The sequence below is a fragment of the Mytilus galloprovincialis genome, chromosome 9 (assembly GCF_965363235.1).
Source record: "Mytilus galloprovincialis chromosome 9, xbMytGall1.hap1.1, whole genome shotgun sequence".
NCBI lineage: Eukaryota > Metazoa > Mollusca > Bivalvia > Mytilida > Mytilidae > Mytilus > Mytilus galloprovincialis.
This window is the reverse complement of record NC_134846.1, coordinates 52,461,876-52,477,008: the sequence shown is the minus strand read 5'-3', so window position 1 is coordinate 52,477,008 and position 15,133 is coordinate 52,461,876. Positions and strand designations below refer to the sequence as shown.

The 15,133-nt window shown below is 31.6% G+C and overlaps 1 protein-coding gene across 1 annotated transcript in view; it reads left to right on the top strand.

The window, feature by feature from the left end:
• The window catches only part of LOC143045258 (uncharacterized), an 82,209-nt gene that overhangs the window by 22,201 nt on the left and 44,875 nt on the right, over nucleotides 1-15,133 (top strand). The window contains exons 2-3 of the mRNA XM_076217632.1: nucleotides 6,829-8,372; nucleotides 12,100-12,797. Of these exons, the coding sequence (XP_076073747.1) occupies nucleotides 6,829-8,372; nucleotides 12,100-12,797 (2,242 nt within the window). The remainder of the gene's footprint in view (nucleotides 1-6,828; nucleotides 8,373-12,099; nucleotides 12,798-15,133) is intronic.

Below are 15,133 nucleotides of genomic sequence, written 5' to 3'. Positions count from 1 at the left end.
ATTGATGTAAATTCGTTTGTTTGGTGGGTTTTTAAAACATTTAAAACTTTTAAGAGTAATCCGTCGATTCCTTTTAATTTATTTTTCAACTCTTTCTGTTCTTACACACTCTTGACATTCAAATATTCGGCTTTGGACATTCCTAATGTATGTAAGTAAATCGAGTAAAGCACTTCGAACTCATTGAATTCATTAAGTGTTGGTTTTCATTTTTTACATTAGTGTGTCTTTTCACTGTTGATGGACTAGCATTCCCCGAGGGCACCCTCAAATCAATAGCCAGAACTTCGGTACTGACATGATTTGTAGCAAATCTTTTTAAAATTGTTCTTTTATAAATTTAGAAATTATACAAAAAACTAAGGTTTGAATGCCCTTAGGAAAAGTCAAACTCCAATGAATTTAGCTATCTTGTGTAGGTCTTGTTTTTGTCATATAGCTCTTTACTTGCTTTTGTTTCGTATACATCAATTGCTTTCAAATAAACGGCATTAAGCGATTCTGATGATGGTAAATCCAGAAGAGCGATTCGGACGCATGAAATGTACACTGTTGTTTTGAAGTAATTGATATATATCCCCGTTGATCAGTACTTGCTGATATTGTAATACCATGATTTACAGTACATTGCAAGTCTATTTTAGATCTATGCGTTTGAGTGTTCCTCTAGTATATTTTGCCCCTCCTTTACACAGGAATTATATTACAAATGCAAAACAAACAGTTATAATGAACTTTAGTTTTTTGAGTGTAATCTTGAGTTTTCATAAATGGAGGATTCGATATATTTTAGCCAAACAAGTCGATACGAATTCCATTACTAATTGATTCAATATTAATGCTTTTAATTTTAAAAATCCTACATCTGTTCTGTTGTACTTCCTAAATTATTTTTAAAATAATGGTATACAATCTATATATAACTTTATATAAATAAAAAATGTTTTGTCTAACTTTGAACACATATTATGATGTTCGATATTCATCAATTATTTATGCTTAATAGAAAATATAAAAAAAGGGTTTCTGCATGGTGGATGGTTGTTTCATTGGCAACCATACCGATTGCAAATTAAACATCAATCCACCGGAGACCAAATGACATGGATGCAATTAATTGTACATCCAGTACGGCCTACAAAATGAACAAGACCCATATCGCATAGCAAGATATAAAAGGTCACAACATGAAACAATGTGTAGCAATTCCATCAAGAAAACCAACGGCCTGGTTTGTATTCAAGAAACGTTTTGTTCACTCATACGGTTTTAAAAAAAGTGGCTATATGCATATTGGAACTTACATGATTTCAATGACACAGATAGACAATGATTTGTTAGTTTTATTACAACTTATGACTGAAAACAACACACACTATTTGTTGATGATATAATAAATGTTTTCTTTAAGGTACCCCTGAAGAAAGTCGATGGTCATATGGCCTGATTTTGACATACACATAACTATAAATACACGTGCAATCGTATAATGATGATATTTCTCTAGGTCTATAATATATTTAAAGTATGTAAATTATCTTTTTTGGATGTATAAAATGATACTTTTGCGACTGTCAGTGAGAGGTTTAGCTAGCAATTAAAGTAGCCATAATCCACCATTTTCTACAAAAGGAATTGCATGTATCAGGAATATGACAGTTGTTTGATGTATTTGAGCTTTTGCTATTGCCAATTGATAAAGGACTTTCCGCTTTTCATTTTCCTTGGAGTTCAGTTATTTTCTATTTTTCTTTTTATTTACAGAATCAGTCAACGCAATTGGTCTTGTCGTTGTTTCCTTTGTTTCGCTTTTCAATATTGACATTCTATTCTTTTGAACAACTGAACATGCCTAGCACATGCATAGCCCATCTTCAGCTTATTATAAAAGGAATTGTCGCATGAATATGGATTGTAATGAAGTTTAATTATTCACTTAAAAATTAATACTACACAAGCCATGTTTTTGAGCATATTTTGACAAACTTGACTTCATAAAGCGAAATATTATTTTACAATCCTGCTCATAAATTGTTTAAACACAAACAAATATCTTATGTGTCTAAATCGTATCTTATACCTATTTAAGCAGATAATACCGATACATTACAATATATCGGTATTTAAAGAAACAACGCGGACATCTACACGGGTTTTTATTTTAGAAATTTTGTGTTAGTTGAAACGCATCTAAGTCATGTAACTACTTAGACAATTATAGTATCTATTGAACCATAAACAAATATCATCAACAAAGATGTTGGGATGCTTGTTTTGTTGAATACACTGAGCGTATTGCATTTTGTACGTTTTTTATCATTAAATTATAGTTTCTCTGCATTTGCTGTGATGCATTGTTATTCAGATATTGAATTGACCATTTAGATATGTTGTATTATGATGGATAGCAAGTATTCAATTGGGTTTCTTCAATTCATTCAAGCATTGTGTTGACCCTTTAGAACTATGAAACTGCTATATGCTTTTATCACTTCTCTTCTCTGTGATTGAAAACCATCAATAAGTTAACCCTTTGAAGATTTCAAGCCTCTGTCCTTTTTCCCCGTCTCGTCTCAGTTAAGGCGTGACAATGTAATATCTCAAATTGTTTGTAAGATACTGAAACATTTCATGACTATATAAAATAGAAAAAAGAAAAAGCTTTTTTTTTGTAGCTGAAACGCCGTTTGTAATTTCTTAATAACACGTTGTTTTAATTATGACATCAATTAAATGTAATACATGTTACAATAATATTATTCAGTAGTTTGGAAATAATCTCATTGCTTCATTTCATATTTCCTTTCCTTAGGGATTTGTCATAGACCTGACTTCATACGTTACCGGTTGTTGACTAGATAATTATTCTAATATGTTCAAACATTGCAACGTATCAATACTAGAATTTACCTTGTGTTAATTTCACCGTGAATATATTTAACTTGTAATTAAAAAAATTTGATAAAACGATGAGGTCAGTGTTTTTTTCTATTCCCTTTCTTCCTATTGCTATTTTTTTTTGTAAGTACACACATTTTTTTCTTCATTTGAGAACATTTTTTTTTTACAAATATAATTTACAATAAAAAGTGAATAGGATACAGCCATATTCACTTAACATGAGAAACATTGTTCATTGCCGAATAAAGATGGTAAAATAGTTTCAGAAATTTATGTCGTGATTAGTTCAAATAAAACAGTTTGTACACATATCGAATAATAATCTAAAACTGATTAGAAAATACATTTTCATAATTTATTACAAAAACTGTACTGTTACGCTAAGATTGGTTCAAAAGTGATTTTTTTTTAGCGCTTATTTGGTTCAAAATTTAATTTATTTTGCTTTTATTTAAATTCTAGTTACGTCTATTTTACGTTACAATTATTGCAATTGACTTTGATCAATGTTATACGTCCACAAAAGGTATAACATTTAAATATACCACAGACACCCATTGAGGGAAGTGATCAGGTTTGATCTTTTATTGGCTGATCAGTTATTGTGCAAAATTTTTATTGATATTTAATGCTCTAGTTTCCAATTATATTGATATATTTGCAATGTTTCACTCGAAACTTTCAACGTTTGATAGTTTCAAATATCTTTGCTTTTGATAATCAGTGTGTAGCAATAATGCATTGTTAATTGGTTCTTCTGTCTATAAACATTCAAGTACAAGTGAGAGGTTTAGCGCTATAAAACCAGTTTCAATCCACCATTTTCTACATTTGAAAATGCCTGTACCAATTTAGGAATATGACAGTTGTTGTTCATTCGTTTGATGTGTTTTATCATTTCATTTTGCCATTAGATTAGGGACGTTACGTTTTGAATTTTCCTCGGAGTTCAGTATTTTTGTGATTTTTACTTTCTTTCTTCTAGTAAGCAAGATTATATAGATGATAAAAGAGTCGACCAGGCAAGAACACTTGTTTATCACTTATCAGTTTTGAATATATTTAGGCAGTTGATGAACAAAAACTGGAGATTGCTTTGTCTTAGATAGTTCTTACAACAAAAAAGATAAAGTAACTTTTTCTTTACTAATTTAGAACTTAAAGAATCTTCTAAAATTTTGGTAAATAACCTTTCATGAGCTATTTAGTCTTATAGGAAAAAATAAATGGGTGTTATGGGGCAAAATATTTTACATTGTATTGTATGGAAAAACACCAAGGAGTCCAAACATTTGACACAAATTTCAAAACCTCACCTAAGTACATCCTTAATACAGTTAGCCATTTAGTGGGGAATACCTCAGCTATGATGGTTTTCAAAAAAGAAATGAAATGCTTTTAGTTTTTGACATTTGACCTCGGAGTTTTTCTTCAAGCTTCAGTTTGTACAAAGAAAAGCAAAACATAAATGCACTGAACTTTTTTTCTTGATAGAAATCAAAAAAGGTAAATTTTCTACACATTCCTCTGGTAAGGTTGTATGAGTTATCCCCCATTCCATGATAAAGTGGTAAATAGTTAGATCATACAAACATGTTCTGTATTTGTTGAAACAGTCACAAATTCTAATTCAGCTCAACACTTTTAAAATTTATTCTGATAAAAAGTTTTACAGAAGAATTACATTCCTTTCCAAAATTTGTGTTCTGTACTTTTTAAATAAAATTTTGTGTAAGACACCCAATGTAATTAAAGAATTGTTTCCCCAGAAAAAAAATGAGTTGTATAATTATTTTATACTTTTTCTGTATTGTGCACTGGTAATTTGATTTCTGAATAGACATATTTATGAAAATGAGTGTAATAGATCCTACAACTTCGTTTCGTTTAAACAAAATACCGGTAGGGATATTCTTGGTTAAGATTTCTCATTTTAAACTGGAATTTTGTCCTTCCAAGTTTACATTTCTTAGTTTCAACTAGATCCGACACACGTAAAATACTGTTTGACCAAAAAGGAACTTAACAATAATAACCAAATCCACCTAAGATCATTTTTGTCTGAATAGTTGGCATTTAAGTGTTACGTTTAATTTTATGAAAATATTTGTTTTCTCTTTAGAACCTGTTATATTTAGCTTCAGATTTTTACAAACGTTTATATGAGTTAAGAACAAGCTAAATAGGTATGTTGGTTATCACTGTAAATCCGTTTTCAATTGAATACCAAAATGTATTATCATCCACCTTTGTCATGTTTGTTAGGATAAACATGTTGCAAGTAGCATCTTTTAGGCCTAACATGTTTAACCTCGCCACATTATGTATGAATGTATGTGCCTGAATCAAGTCAGGAGCCTTTAATTAAGTGGTTGTCGTTTGTTTATGTGTTACATATTTGTTTTTCGTTCTTTTTTTGCACATAAATAAGGCAGTTAGTTTTCTCGTTTGAATTGTTTTTCTGGGTCTTTTATAGCGGATTATTCGGTATGGGCTTTGCTCATTGTTGAATGCCGTACGATGACCTATAGTTGTTAGTTTCTGTGTCATTTTGGTCCCTTGTGGTTAGTTGTTTCATTGGCAATCATACCACATCTTCTTTTTTTATCAGTAGTTATTAAGCAATATTTTAAAAAGAGTATACGTACTCTTTTTAAAATATTACTTAATAACTACTAATAAAAAAGAAGATGTGGATCCTTTGCATGTTGAGAATGAGACCCCTTTGTCGTTTCTGCTTGTGTTTCCAAACTTATTTTTGCAATCATTAAACGGTAAAATTTGAAAAAAGTTTATCATGCAAATAAGGATTTTTTCAACAGTTATACCATATAAATCAAGTTATAATTGAAAAAGAATTACTCCCATAGAAACTCTTTCTGAAAGCAGTTTTAACATATTTTAGGCCCCCAAAACTATGATAGTAGAGGGCATTGCGTTTCAGGTTTGAACGTATATTTGTCAGTCTCGTTCCAGTTGACAGTTTTTGGTGTAGGTAGTTAAAAATGTAGTTACATTGAATTTAAACTAATTACCCATGTTCATAATGGTGTGAACTTTTGAAATTATATACACAATTACGTTTTTAATCCCAATTTCATGTTTTCATGTTGTATGCAAGTTAGGTGTTCTATGGACACATATTCTGTTTGAAAAGGATACAAAGACCCTTCTGGCTACAAACGTAACAACAAAAGTAGTTAATAGATAGCAAGCAATAACAATACATAATAGATTACAAAATTTTTTTTCGATACCATCATTTGTTTCATTTAGATGTTCTTAATTTTAAGGACAGAGAGACTAAACAGCGAACAAAGATCAACTAATACATTTTCCAACTTATTGTTTGAGGTAGAAAGTCTCGTTCCCCCTTTTTCGTGCCTCTCCGCTTTTTTCCCGTTTTAATCCATATCCATTTCAATTTTCATGGTTCATTTCCTTATGCATAATCAATAAACGTATCAATTTACTGTATATTACCTACGAAAAAATTAGTACTGTACAAATATATCACACATTAATACATGTCTTCAAATATTGGAATTTAAGATAAGTATGACGTGTATTATATAATAACACTAAATTAAATTAGAGGGACACAATATGCCAAATACATGTATATCACAGGCTGTTATTTAAGGCAACAGTAGGTTATCAATGTTCAAATCTAATCAATCGTTTAGCTTAAACAGGGTTACATTTCCTTCTATATAGGATAAATAGATGTTTAAAAAATACAAGTGAGACAACACTCTACAAGTGGCCAAAATAAAACAGAAATTAATAACTAAGGGTCACCGTACGGCTGTCAACAATGAACACAGATCAACCCGCATAGTCGAATATAAAAGACCAAAACACGACAAATGCATCAGCTGATATTTTGAAAAGAGATATCTAATTTTGTTTTAATTGTCTTTTTAGGTTTTTTGAGTTCTTTCTCAGTCATACCAACTTCATTAGCTGTAACACAATTCAATTCGTTTGAACTAAACGTAACTAATACAGGAACAAACTTTGGAGCAACATTCTGTCCGATATTTGACACGGGAATAAACGTTACATGCTCCGTATTACATGGTGATGATACAGGGTCAATATGGCTAGAACCTATTTTTTCACCTACGGAGTGTTCAACGTACAATTTTACATCCGCAGGATATAAAAACGTTTCTGCATACTGTGTCGTTGGGTCTATTGTTGGATATGACAACCAATTGGTTTACATTGGAACGGAAATAAAACATCTAGTTGTAGAAGACACCAATGCAAATATATTCGTACCCATGGTAAGGTCTGATACTAAAACCATAAAAGTTTCATACGATGAAGGCACTGATGTTTGGATAAACGCTTCGCTAATTGAAACTGGGGCAAATCTTTACCTTTCACCGAATGGTTCCTCGTCACTACTTCAAACTTTTGATGTTTTTGGCAGTGATTTACCTGGTTTAGGACAACATGCAGCAGAAGTTGTAGTATGGAATGAATTAACTACCTTGAAGCGTTATATAGTATTTGCTGTTGCGGATGCGATTGATGGATTTAATTCTGCAATGAACATTTCCTCACCGTTTATGATCCATGTTGATGACACTGTTACGTTTGAAATAACCACGACGAACGGATCCGATATAATTTATTCTACTGAAATAGATCAGGTTGCATATATTGAAACAACGACAGGATTTGTTTCATCATATGCGTATACGCATTCATTTAATGAGACTGGCACGTATACAGTCATAATGGGAGCATCCAACTATGTTAGCATGTTTGACAATACATATACCATTATTGTACAGAACCGAATAAATAATGTTAATGTTAGTGCTCCTGAATACAAAGAATTTCCAGCTTTTAATTTCGATTTCATGATGGATGTTGATGCTACAGTTCCAATGGGAACACTCAAAGCAGATATTTACGACGGCGGAACGTTCATTCGAACCGTCGATTTATCTCCATTAACACCAGGCAATACCTTAATTAATCCAGAATCTAATCTTTCTATAGGCGCGCATGGTCTATTTATTTCTATCTATTCAGAAACATCATCCTTGAATTTTACACTAACAGTTACCCTTGAAAAAACGGTACAAGGTAATCTTGAATTTCTTCATCCTGCAGAGGCAAAACTATCTGATGCTCAAAGTATAGGAGTAAGACTTACAAACACTGCTAATGGGCCATTATACAATGTCACATGTTCTTTTAACGTTAGTGGGTTGGTATTAACAGAAATCTTTGATCTTATTTCTGATACTGCTAACCATACAGTTGCTATCACATATCCCGACACGGGAAACATTCCAGTATCAGTAAATTGTTCCAACCAAATCAGCTCTCAGCCATTATCTGGAAACGTCAACGTTACATCAGACTGCTTTGAAATTGGAACACTATTTAGTAACAGTTACAAGGATGAAAATAACCCATTAGCCATATTGATTACAAATGACAACACGGTATGTATATTTTACTTCTCTATATAGTTATAAAGGACAAGCTACAGTTTGTGGTCAATGTATTTTTCTTCTGATAAAAAAAAATAAACTAAACATTAGTCAGAATCTCTTGAAAGGTGTTCTCGGATTTAAATTGGTTCCTCGCAGATTAAAAATACACTCAAGATAATGAAATATTTGAATTTTATGGAATTAGCTGTTTTTAGGTGTGTAAATACATTACGTTCTTTTAGTGGTATTTTCGATTCGGTTGATAGTTTTTCGTCTACAACTCTACACTATACATCCAATTTTGGTGCACATTTATTCGATACATCTCATAAAAAGCCTTCTTTAGCAATACAAAGATAATAATGCTCGATATACTTCCTGAACTTGTGCTGAGATAATTAGAGCTGTAAACTTTCTATGTTACAACAATGTTCATACCATTTTTAATAGAAGACTTGTTTCTGTATTGTTATGAATCACAGTTTATGACTAAAATCAATAAAACCCCGTAGATTCTGTTATTTCAGTGTTGCACGGAAATATATAATAAAAAATTCTTCGACAAAGGGACTATTACTCATTCCCAATAATGTATTTTTATTTCTTTGGTGGTGATTTTCAAGTTGCACCATCTTACGGTGTTTATATACTAGTATCGTAACACGTTTTTTTTTTGCCGATGTCTGTAGCCACGTTCGCTATGCTAATGTCTGTAGTGACGTCATAAAAATCAATGGTCATGATCTACGTATCATGTATAAAAACCCTTATAAAAGAGGAAGCGTTAACAAAAGTAGACTTCAAGTGAAAGCTCGCTTACATGTCTTAATACTGCAATCACGTAAAAGTGTACCTTAAGTTTAGGAAAAGAACGTATTGTGGCTCACAGTTATCAAATGTACCAGACTTATAATTTTATCCACCAGACGCGCGTTAAATCTATATAAGACTCATCAGTGACGCTCAGATCAAAATAGTTTTAGAGCCAAACAAGTACAAAGTTGAAGAGTATTGAGGACCCAAAATTCCTAAATAACTGTGCCAAATACTGCTAAGGTAATCTATGCTGGCGATAAGAAAATCCTTAGCATTTCGAAAAAAATCATACTTTTGTAAACAGGAACTTTATAAAAATGACCATATAATTGATATTCAATGTTAACCGTGCAGAATAATTGCTCATCTAAGATGTCAGGCTTATAATTGTGAGCGCTTGACACGCATAACGTCTGCAAAAATCTCATTGGTGAGGTAAAACCTTGTAGTCAGAAGTGTGAATCGTAGTTTTCCCATAATTGCATAATTCACATAAAGAAAATTTACACATAAAATTTATCATTTCAATTCAAGATGAAAAGCTATTGAAACGATTGAACCTACGTGACTGATTGATAATCAACACGATACATATTTTAGAAAACATAAATATGGATGGTTTTCGAAAACTGGGTACAATTTTTTTTGTTTACATTTGATAAATATTTGTCCTAGCGAGTGAAGCCAACGAATACTCGATAATATTTCGATGGTATTTCAAGTTAGATAACGACAACAGTAGTATACCGCTGTTCAAAATTCATAAATTGATACAGAAAAACAAATCCGGGTTACAAACTAAAACGTATCAAATATAAGAGAACTACGACACAACAAAGACACAACACCGAAATGTAACACACACAGAAATGAACCATAATGTAACAATGGCAATTTTCCTGACTTGGTACAGGGCATTTTATGATGACTATAAAATGTTAAGACAGCAATGCTGACTTATAAGCATAAAATCCCAAATTTTTGGATAATTTGAAATTAAAACTAAAATTATATTTGAACCAAAATATATATCTAAAATGCAAAAAATAATTGAAGCCGAGCAACAATAATTGTATAATGAAATTATTCTAATATATTGGCCTCAATCATCACTAAAGAGACATTGATTGTCGAAATGCGACGTAAGTGCAGAACAATTGGCACCGTTTCCGTTCTTAAATTATTTTTTGAAATATTTAAAAATGAAGAAACTAAAGTTCAATCATGGATTTATCTATGATATATATCTATTTTACTTTTACATGAAGTTAAACCCAGAAAATCTCTTCACTCGCACACCATATTCTGTGTTATTTCAATTTTTAGGCTATATGTGTCGGACTTTATTTCTTTTTTCTAGCATTTTCGAAATAATTGCGTTTGATTCAGATATAAAAAATATTTATTGATAATCAGATTTATCGATTAAGTAAAAAAAAAACAACCAACAAGCCTTTAGGAAACTATTCATTACTATTTTAAATTAAGATAAGCCAACGGAATTTATACGTATCATTTTATTGTAAGAAGAAAGATAACTCTTATTAAAACGTTTATTAATTAATTATAAGTTTAACAATCTTGTAAAGCTGATGAACTGGGTATCAATCTGTACTGATGCAGTGAGTTAGAAATTCGTCTTTATATTATATATCATGGTGGAAGTACTTAATATAAGAAATTCACGAAACATACAAACAGTTATTGTCTAAATGCAACTCTGGTTCTCAGGTGCAAACTATAGTCATCAAAATGTTTTAACAGGAAATATGACTGAAAGATTGCATTACAACTGATAAACCTTATTTTATATGTTTAAACCGAGATAGGGCTAATTTGCATTGTTTTATTTCACTCTAAATGTCGAATTTTCTTTTTTACTATTTCCATAGTTTTTAAAAGTGTTAATCAGCGCCTCCTTTTAAGGCAGTTTAATAAAATACTCGAACACTTATCTAAATAACCTACCAGACGGTTATATTATTAAATAGTTACTTTTGATTTCGGTTAATACTATCTGGCTTAAATATTGATTTTATCTTATAGGGAAAACGGTACTATTTATTCTGCCATAGGCGACAATACTAACATTTTCTAATTTTACCACTTTTTATAATAAAAACCTGGATAAAACAGTTATGTGTGGTGTTAGTACTATATTACTCTATTTTAAAAATTGAGGCTATATAGTATCATGACCAATTTCCAACGGAGCTTGTTTATATTATCCATGACCACCGTCATTTTGCAGCAAATTTATAAAATTTTGAAAGCCTTTTCGAATAATTCTCTAGAAAATATTTCAATAGGATTTAAAATTTATATTGTAAATATAAACACTGCAGTTATTCATAGATAAATAGAAAAAAATATATTGTACTCGTACATCCAATCACGGCGCTCCTAAGTTGACTTCCTTCACCTGTCTTGGATACACAAAAGGCCAACCTAATGCTGGGAAAATGTAATAGTACCGTTTTCCCTTTAAAATACTCCTATTTGGTTAGATTTGTCAACTTGTGTACTTAGAATTTGAGTTGTAATACATTGTACTATGAATTTCTCTAAATATTGAAAGACATTTTGAAAATGTGAAATGAATTACTTATGGTAATTGGATTAATTTTTTACCTGATAAAGCGTGATATTATCAAATATAATGACGATAAATATACCAAAAAACGACGAAAATGTAATGCTCAATTAAAGCAGCACTTGTTTATTTATCATTCAACGATAACAATATTTCTTTATGCGCGATATAAGAATAAATAAAAAAAAAAAGAAATTTTAAGGAAAATAATGTAATATTTTAGTAAGTATGGTTTAAAAAAGTGAATAGTCAATTATTTTCTTAGAACTGATAGTATTAAAAATATGTTTAATAAGTTGAAGTCGGTAGTGATATTTATTCTTTCAGATAACAAGCAAAGGTGTTGTAACTCTTAGCTGTCGAAACAGTTCAAGAGACTACTATTGGGAGTTATGGCCACAACTCCAAAATGGCACCTATATTAAAGACCTATATTATTCTAATCCTGCAAATCAACCAAAATCTGCAACAATTTTCTTCGGAAAAGAAACAATTGCAGAAGGGAAATATATGCTCCGAATGGTTGTTAACTTGACAGATATTGGCCAAGCTTTAGAGGACGATATGTACGTTGATTTTAGATTACCATCTATTGTAACGGGAATTCAGGGAGGCACAAGTAGATATGTAAACAAAAATGACGAATTGGTTATAGATGCTGGACCGGCAACAGATGATAAAGTGTTAAAATATAAAAATGTCCCTTTTAATTATGCGTGGACTTGTCGCCAAGCGGTCGCACAGTCAGACGTGGACGAAGTTCTTGGAAAATTTGGCTCACCCGGAGCTCCGGATGTCAAAACCCTTGGATCTAGCTGCCCTTTTGTTGTACCTTTATCAGGAGCAAGGTGGACAATACAGCCTGCAGACCTTATTGTGGACACATGGTATTTGTTTCAGGTGGATACAAACAAAACAACAACTACGACCGTTGCACAAATAGAAAGTATTAACACTACAAGATCAGCTACTGCTATACAAGCTGTAAGGGTTCGAGCTGGGGACGCCCCTTCAAGTGAAATATTGTAAGTATTAACGTGAAATTAGATCAAGTGAAGTATGAAACTAATTAATCCGCCCCTTCCAGTGAAATATTGTAAATATTAACGTGAAAATAGATCAAGTGAAGTATGAAACTAATTAATCCGCCCTTCAAGTGAAATATTGTAAGTATTAACGTGAAATTAGATCAAGTGAAGTATGAAACTAATTAATCCGCCCCTTCCAGTGAAATATTGTAAATATTAACGTGAAATTAGATCAAGTGAAGTATGAAACTAATTAATCCGCCCCTTCCAGTGAAATATTGTAAATATTAACGTGAAAATAGATCAAGTGAAATATGCAACTAATTAATCTGCCCCTTCTAGTGAAATATTGTAAGTATTAACGTGAAATTAGATCAAGTGAAGTATGCAACTAATTGATACGCCCTTCAAGTGAAATATTGTAAGTATTAACGTGAAATTAGATCAAGTGAAGTATGAACTTAATAACTTTCATTTACATTTCATTATGTTCCCTAGGTGCACATGTTTAAATAGGAAGATGTTTGTGTTATGTAGTATCAGTCATATTGTGTCCTTTCCCTCTATTATAATTTCGCAATTACATACTTTTGCCTTGGCATGTCGTTTGAGGCCTAGATATATTTCTCTTTTGATGTGTCTATCTTAATTGTTATAGGTTCTTTCAACTTTTGTTTTCATTTTCTCAAATTGAGTCACCTGTGAAGGTGTGTTTCAAAACATCTAGTAAGTGTAATTTGTAACTGTTATGATACATGTCACAAATATTTAAATAAGACGGTAATGCTTTTTGAAAGTATCAGTAATATAGAATATAGAAAAATGAATGAACAAGTGTCTAACTTTTGTTCACAGTAATCCGTTTTCGGAGTAACTTGCATGGTTGTCTATACAATCCTGTTACCAGACACAACAAACAATAAGATAAATAAAGATTTCTGAGGTACATGTTACATGTTTTGAAGGCTAACGCGTATCGTGAACGAATAATATTTTGAAACTTAAAAAGGTCAGTACATATGCCCACTTCCCTTACCGACCGTGCAGGGGCTGTATAGCCAGTTGAGGTCTTTAAACACTTCCATCATCATTACTTAAAATGGGGAATGTGTCAAAGTCAACCCGACAAACGAGCAGATAACAGCCGAAGGTCAATTAGGGGTCTTCAATGCCGCGAAAAATTCTTGCACCTGGAGGTGTGCTTAAGCTGACCCACAAACAATAATGTATACTAGTTCAGTGATAATGGACGTCATACTAAACTCCGAAATATATTTAGAATTTCCTTTTCTGCAACAATTCATGGATGGTATCTTTTTTTCGGGTTGTCACCAATGCACTCGGCAATGTCTTAAATTAGTTCTCTTGTCCTTTAGTGTATTTGAATTTCAAAGATTGATTGATTTTGTGTTTATTTTCCAACTAAGTCCACATATTTGTTATATGTTGGTTTATGACATATTTTGTCCGTTGCTGTGTGTGTTACATTTTAATGTTGTGTCGTTGTTCTCCTCTAATATTTAATGCGTTTCCTCAGTTTTAGTTTGTTACCCCGATTTTGTTTTTTGTCCATAGATTTATGAGTTTTGAACAGCGGTATACTGCTGTTGCCTTTATTTGTGTTAGTTTGAATATTTTTTCTCAAAGTTGATTCTAGGTTAATTCTTGGCCCCTTTTTTAGTCGTTTTCTTTTCTTTTCATTGAATATTTTTGAACATGTGGTTTAGGGTTTTTTACACGGTGCAATAAGTATGAGTATTTTCAGTTATGATCCAGCTAATGGAATGGGGAACAAGATAAGTAAACATGTTAAGACATGGTACCAATTAAAACGTTTAAACCCGATGCATTTGTTTGTACCTATCCTTTAATCTATAAGTCAGGAACCTAATGTTCAGTAACTGTCGTTTGTTGATGGTGTTCATAAGTGTTTCTCGTTTCTCGTATTTTATACAAATTAGACTGTTGGTTTTCCCGTATGAATGATTTTACACTAATAATTCTTTGGACCCTTTATAGCTTGCTGTTCGGTGTGAGCCAAGGCAGCGTGTTGACCTATAATGGTTTTTCATTTTACATTTTGTGTCTTGGATGGAGCTGTCTTATTCGCTCTCATAACACATCATATGTGACATGTGTCATATTTGTCATGTCAGGTATTTTTAATCATAGCACACCCCTACCTTATCCAGAAATTATATGTTTTATTACATGTATTATGCCTATTCCTTGTAGGATATTTATGAAAAAGTTAAAAAAAAAAAAAAAAAAAAAAAAAAGAAAAAAGAAAGTGTCCCGCAGTTCGTTTCCATATGAACGTCTTTTGAAAATCT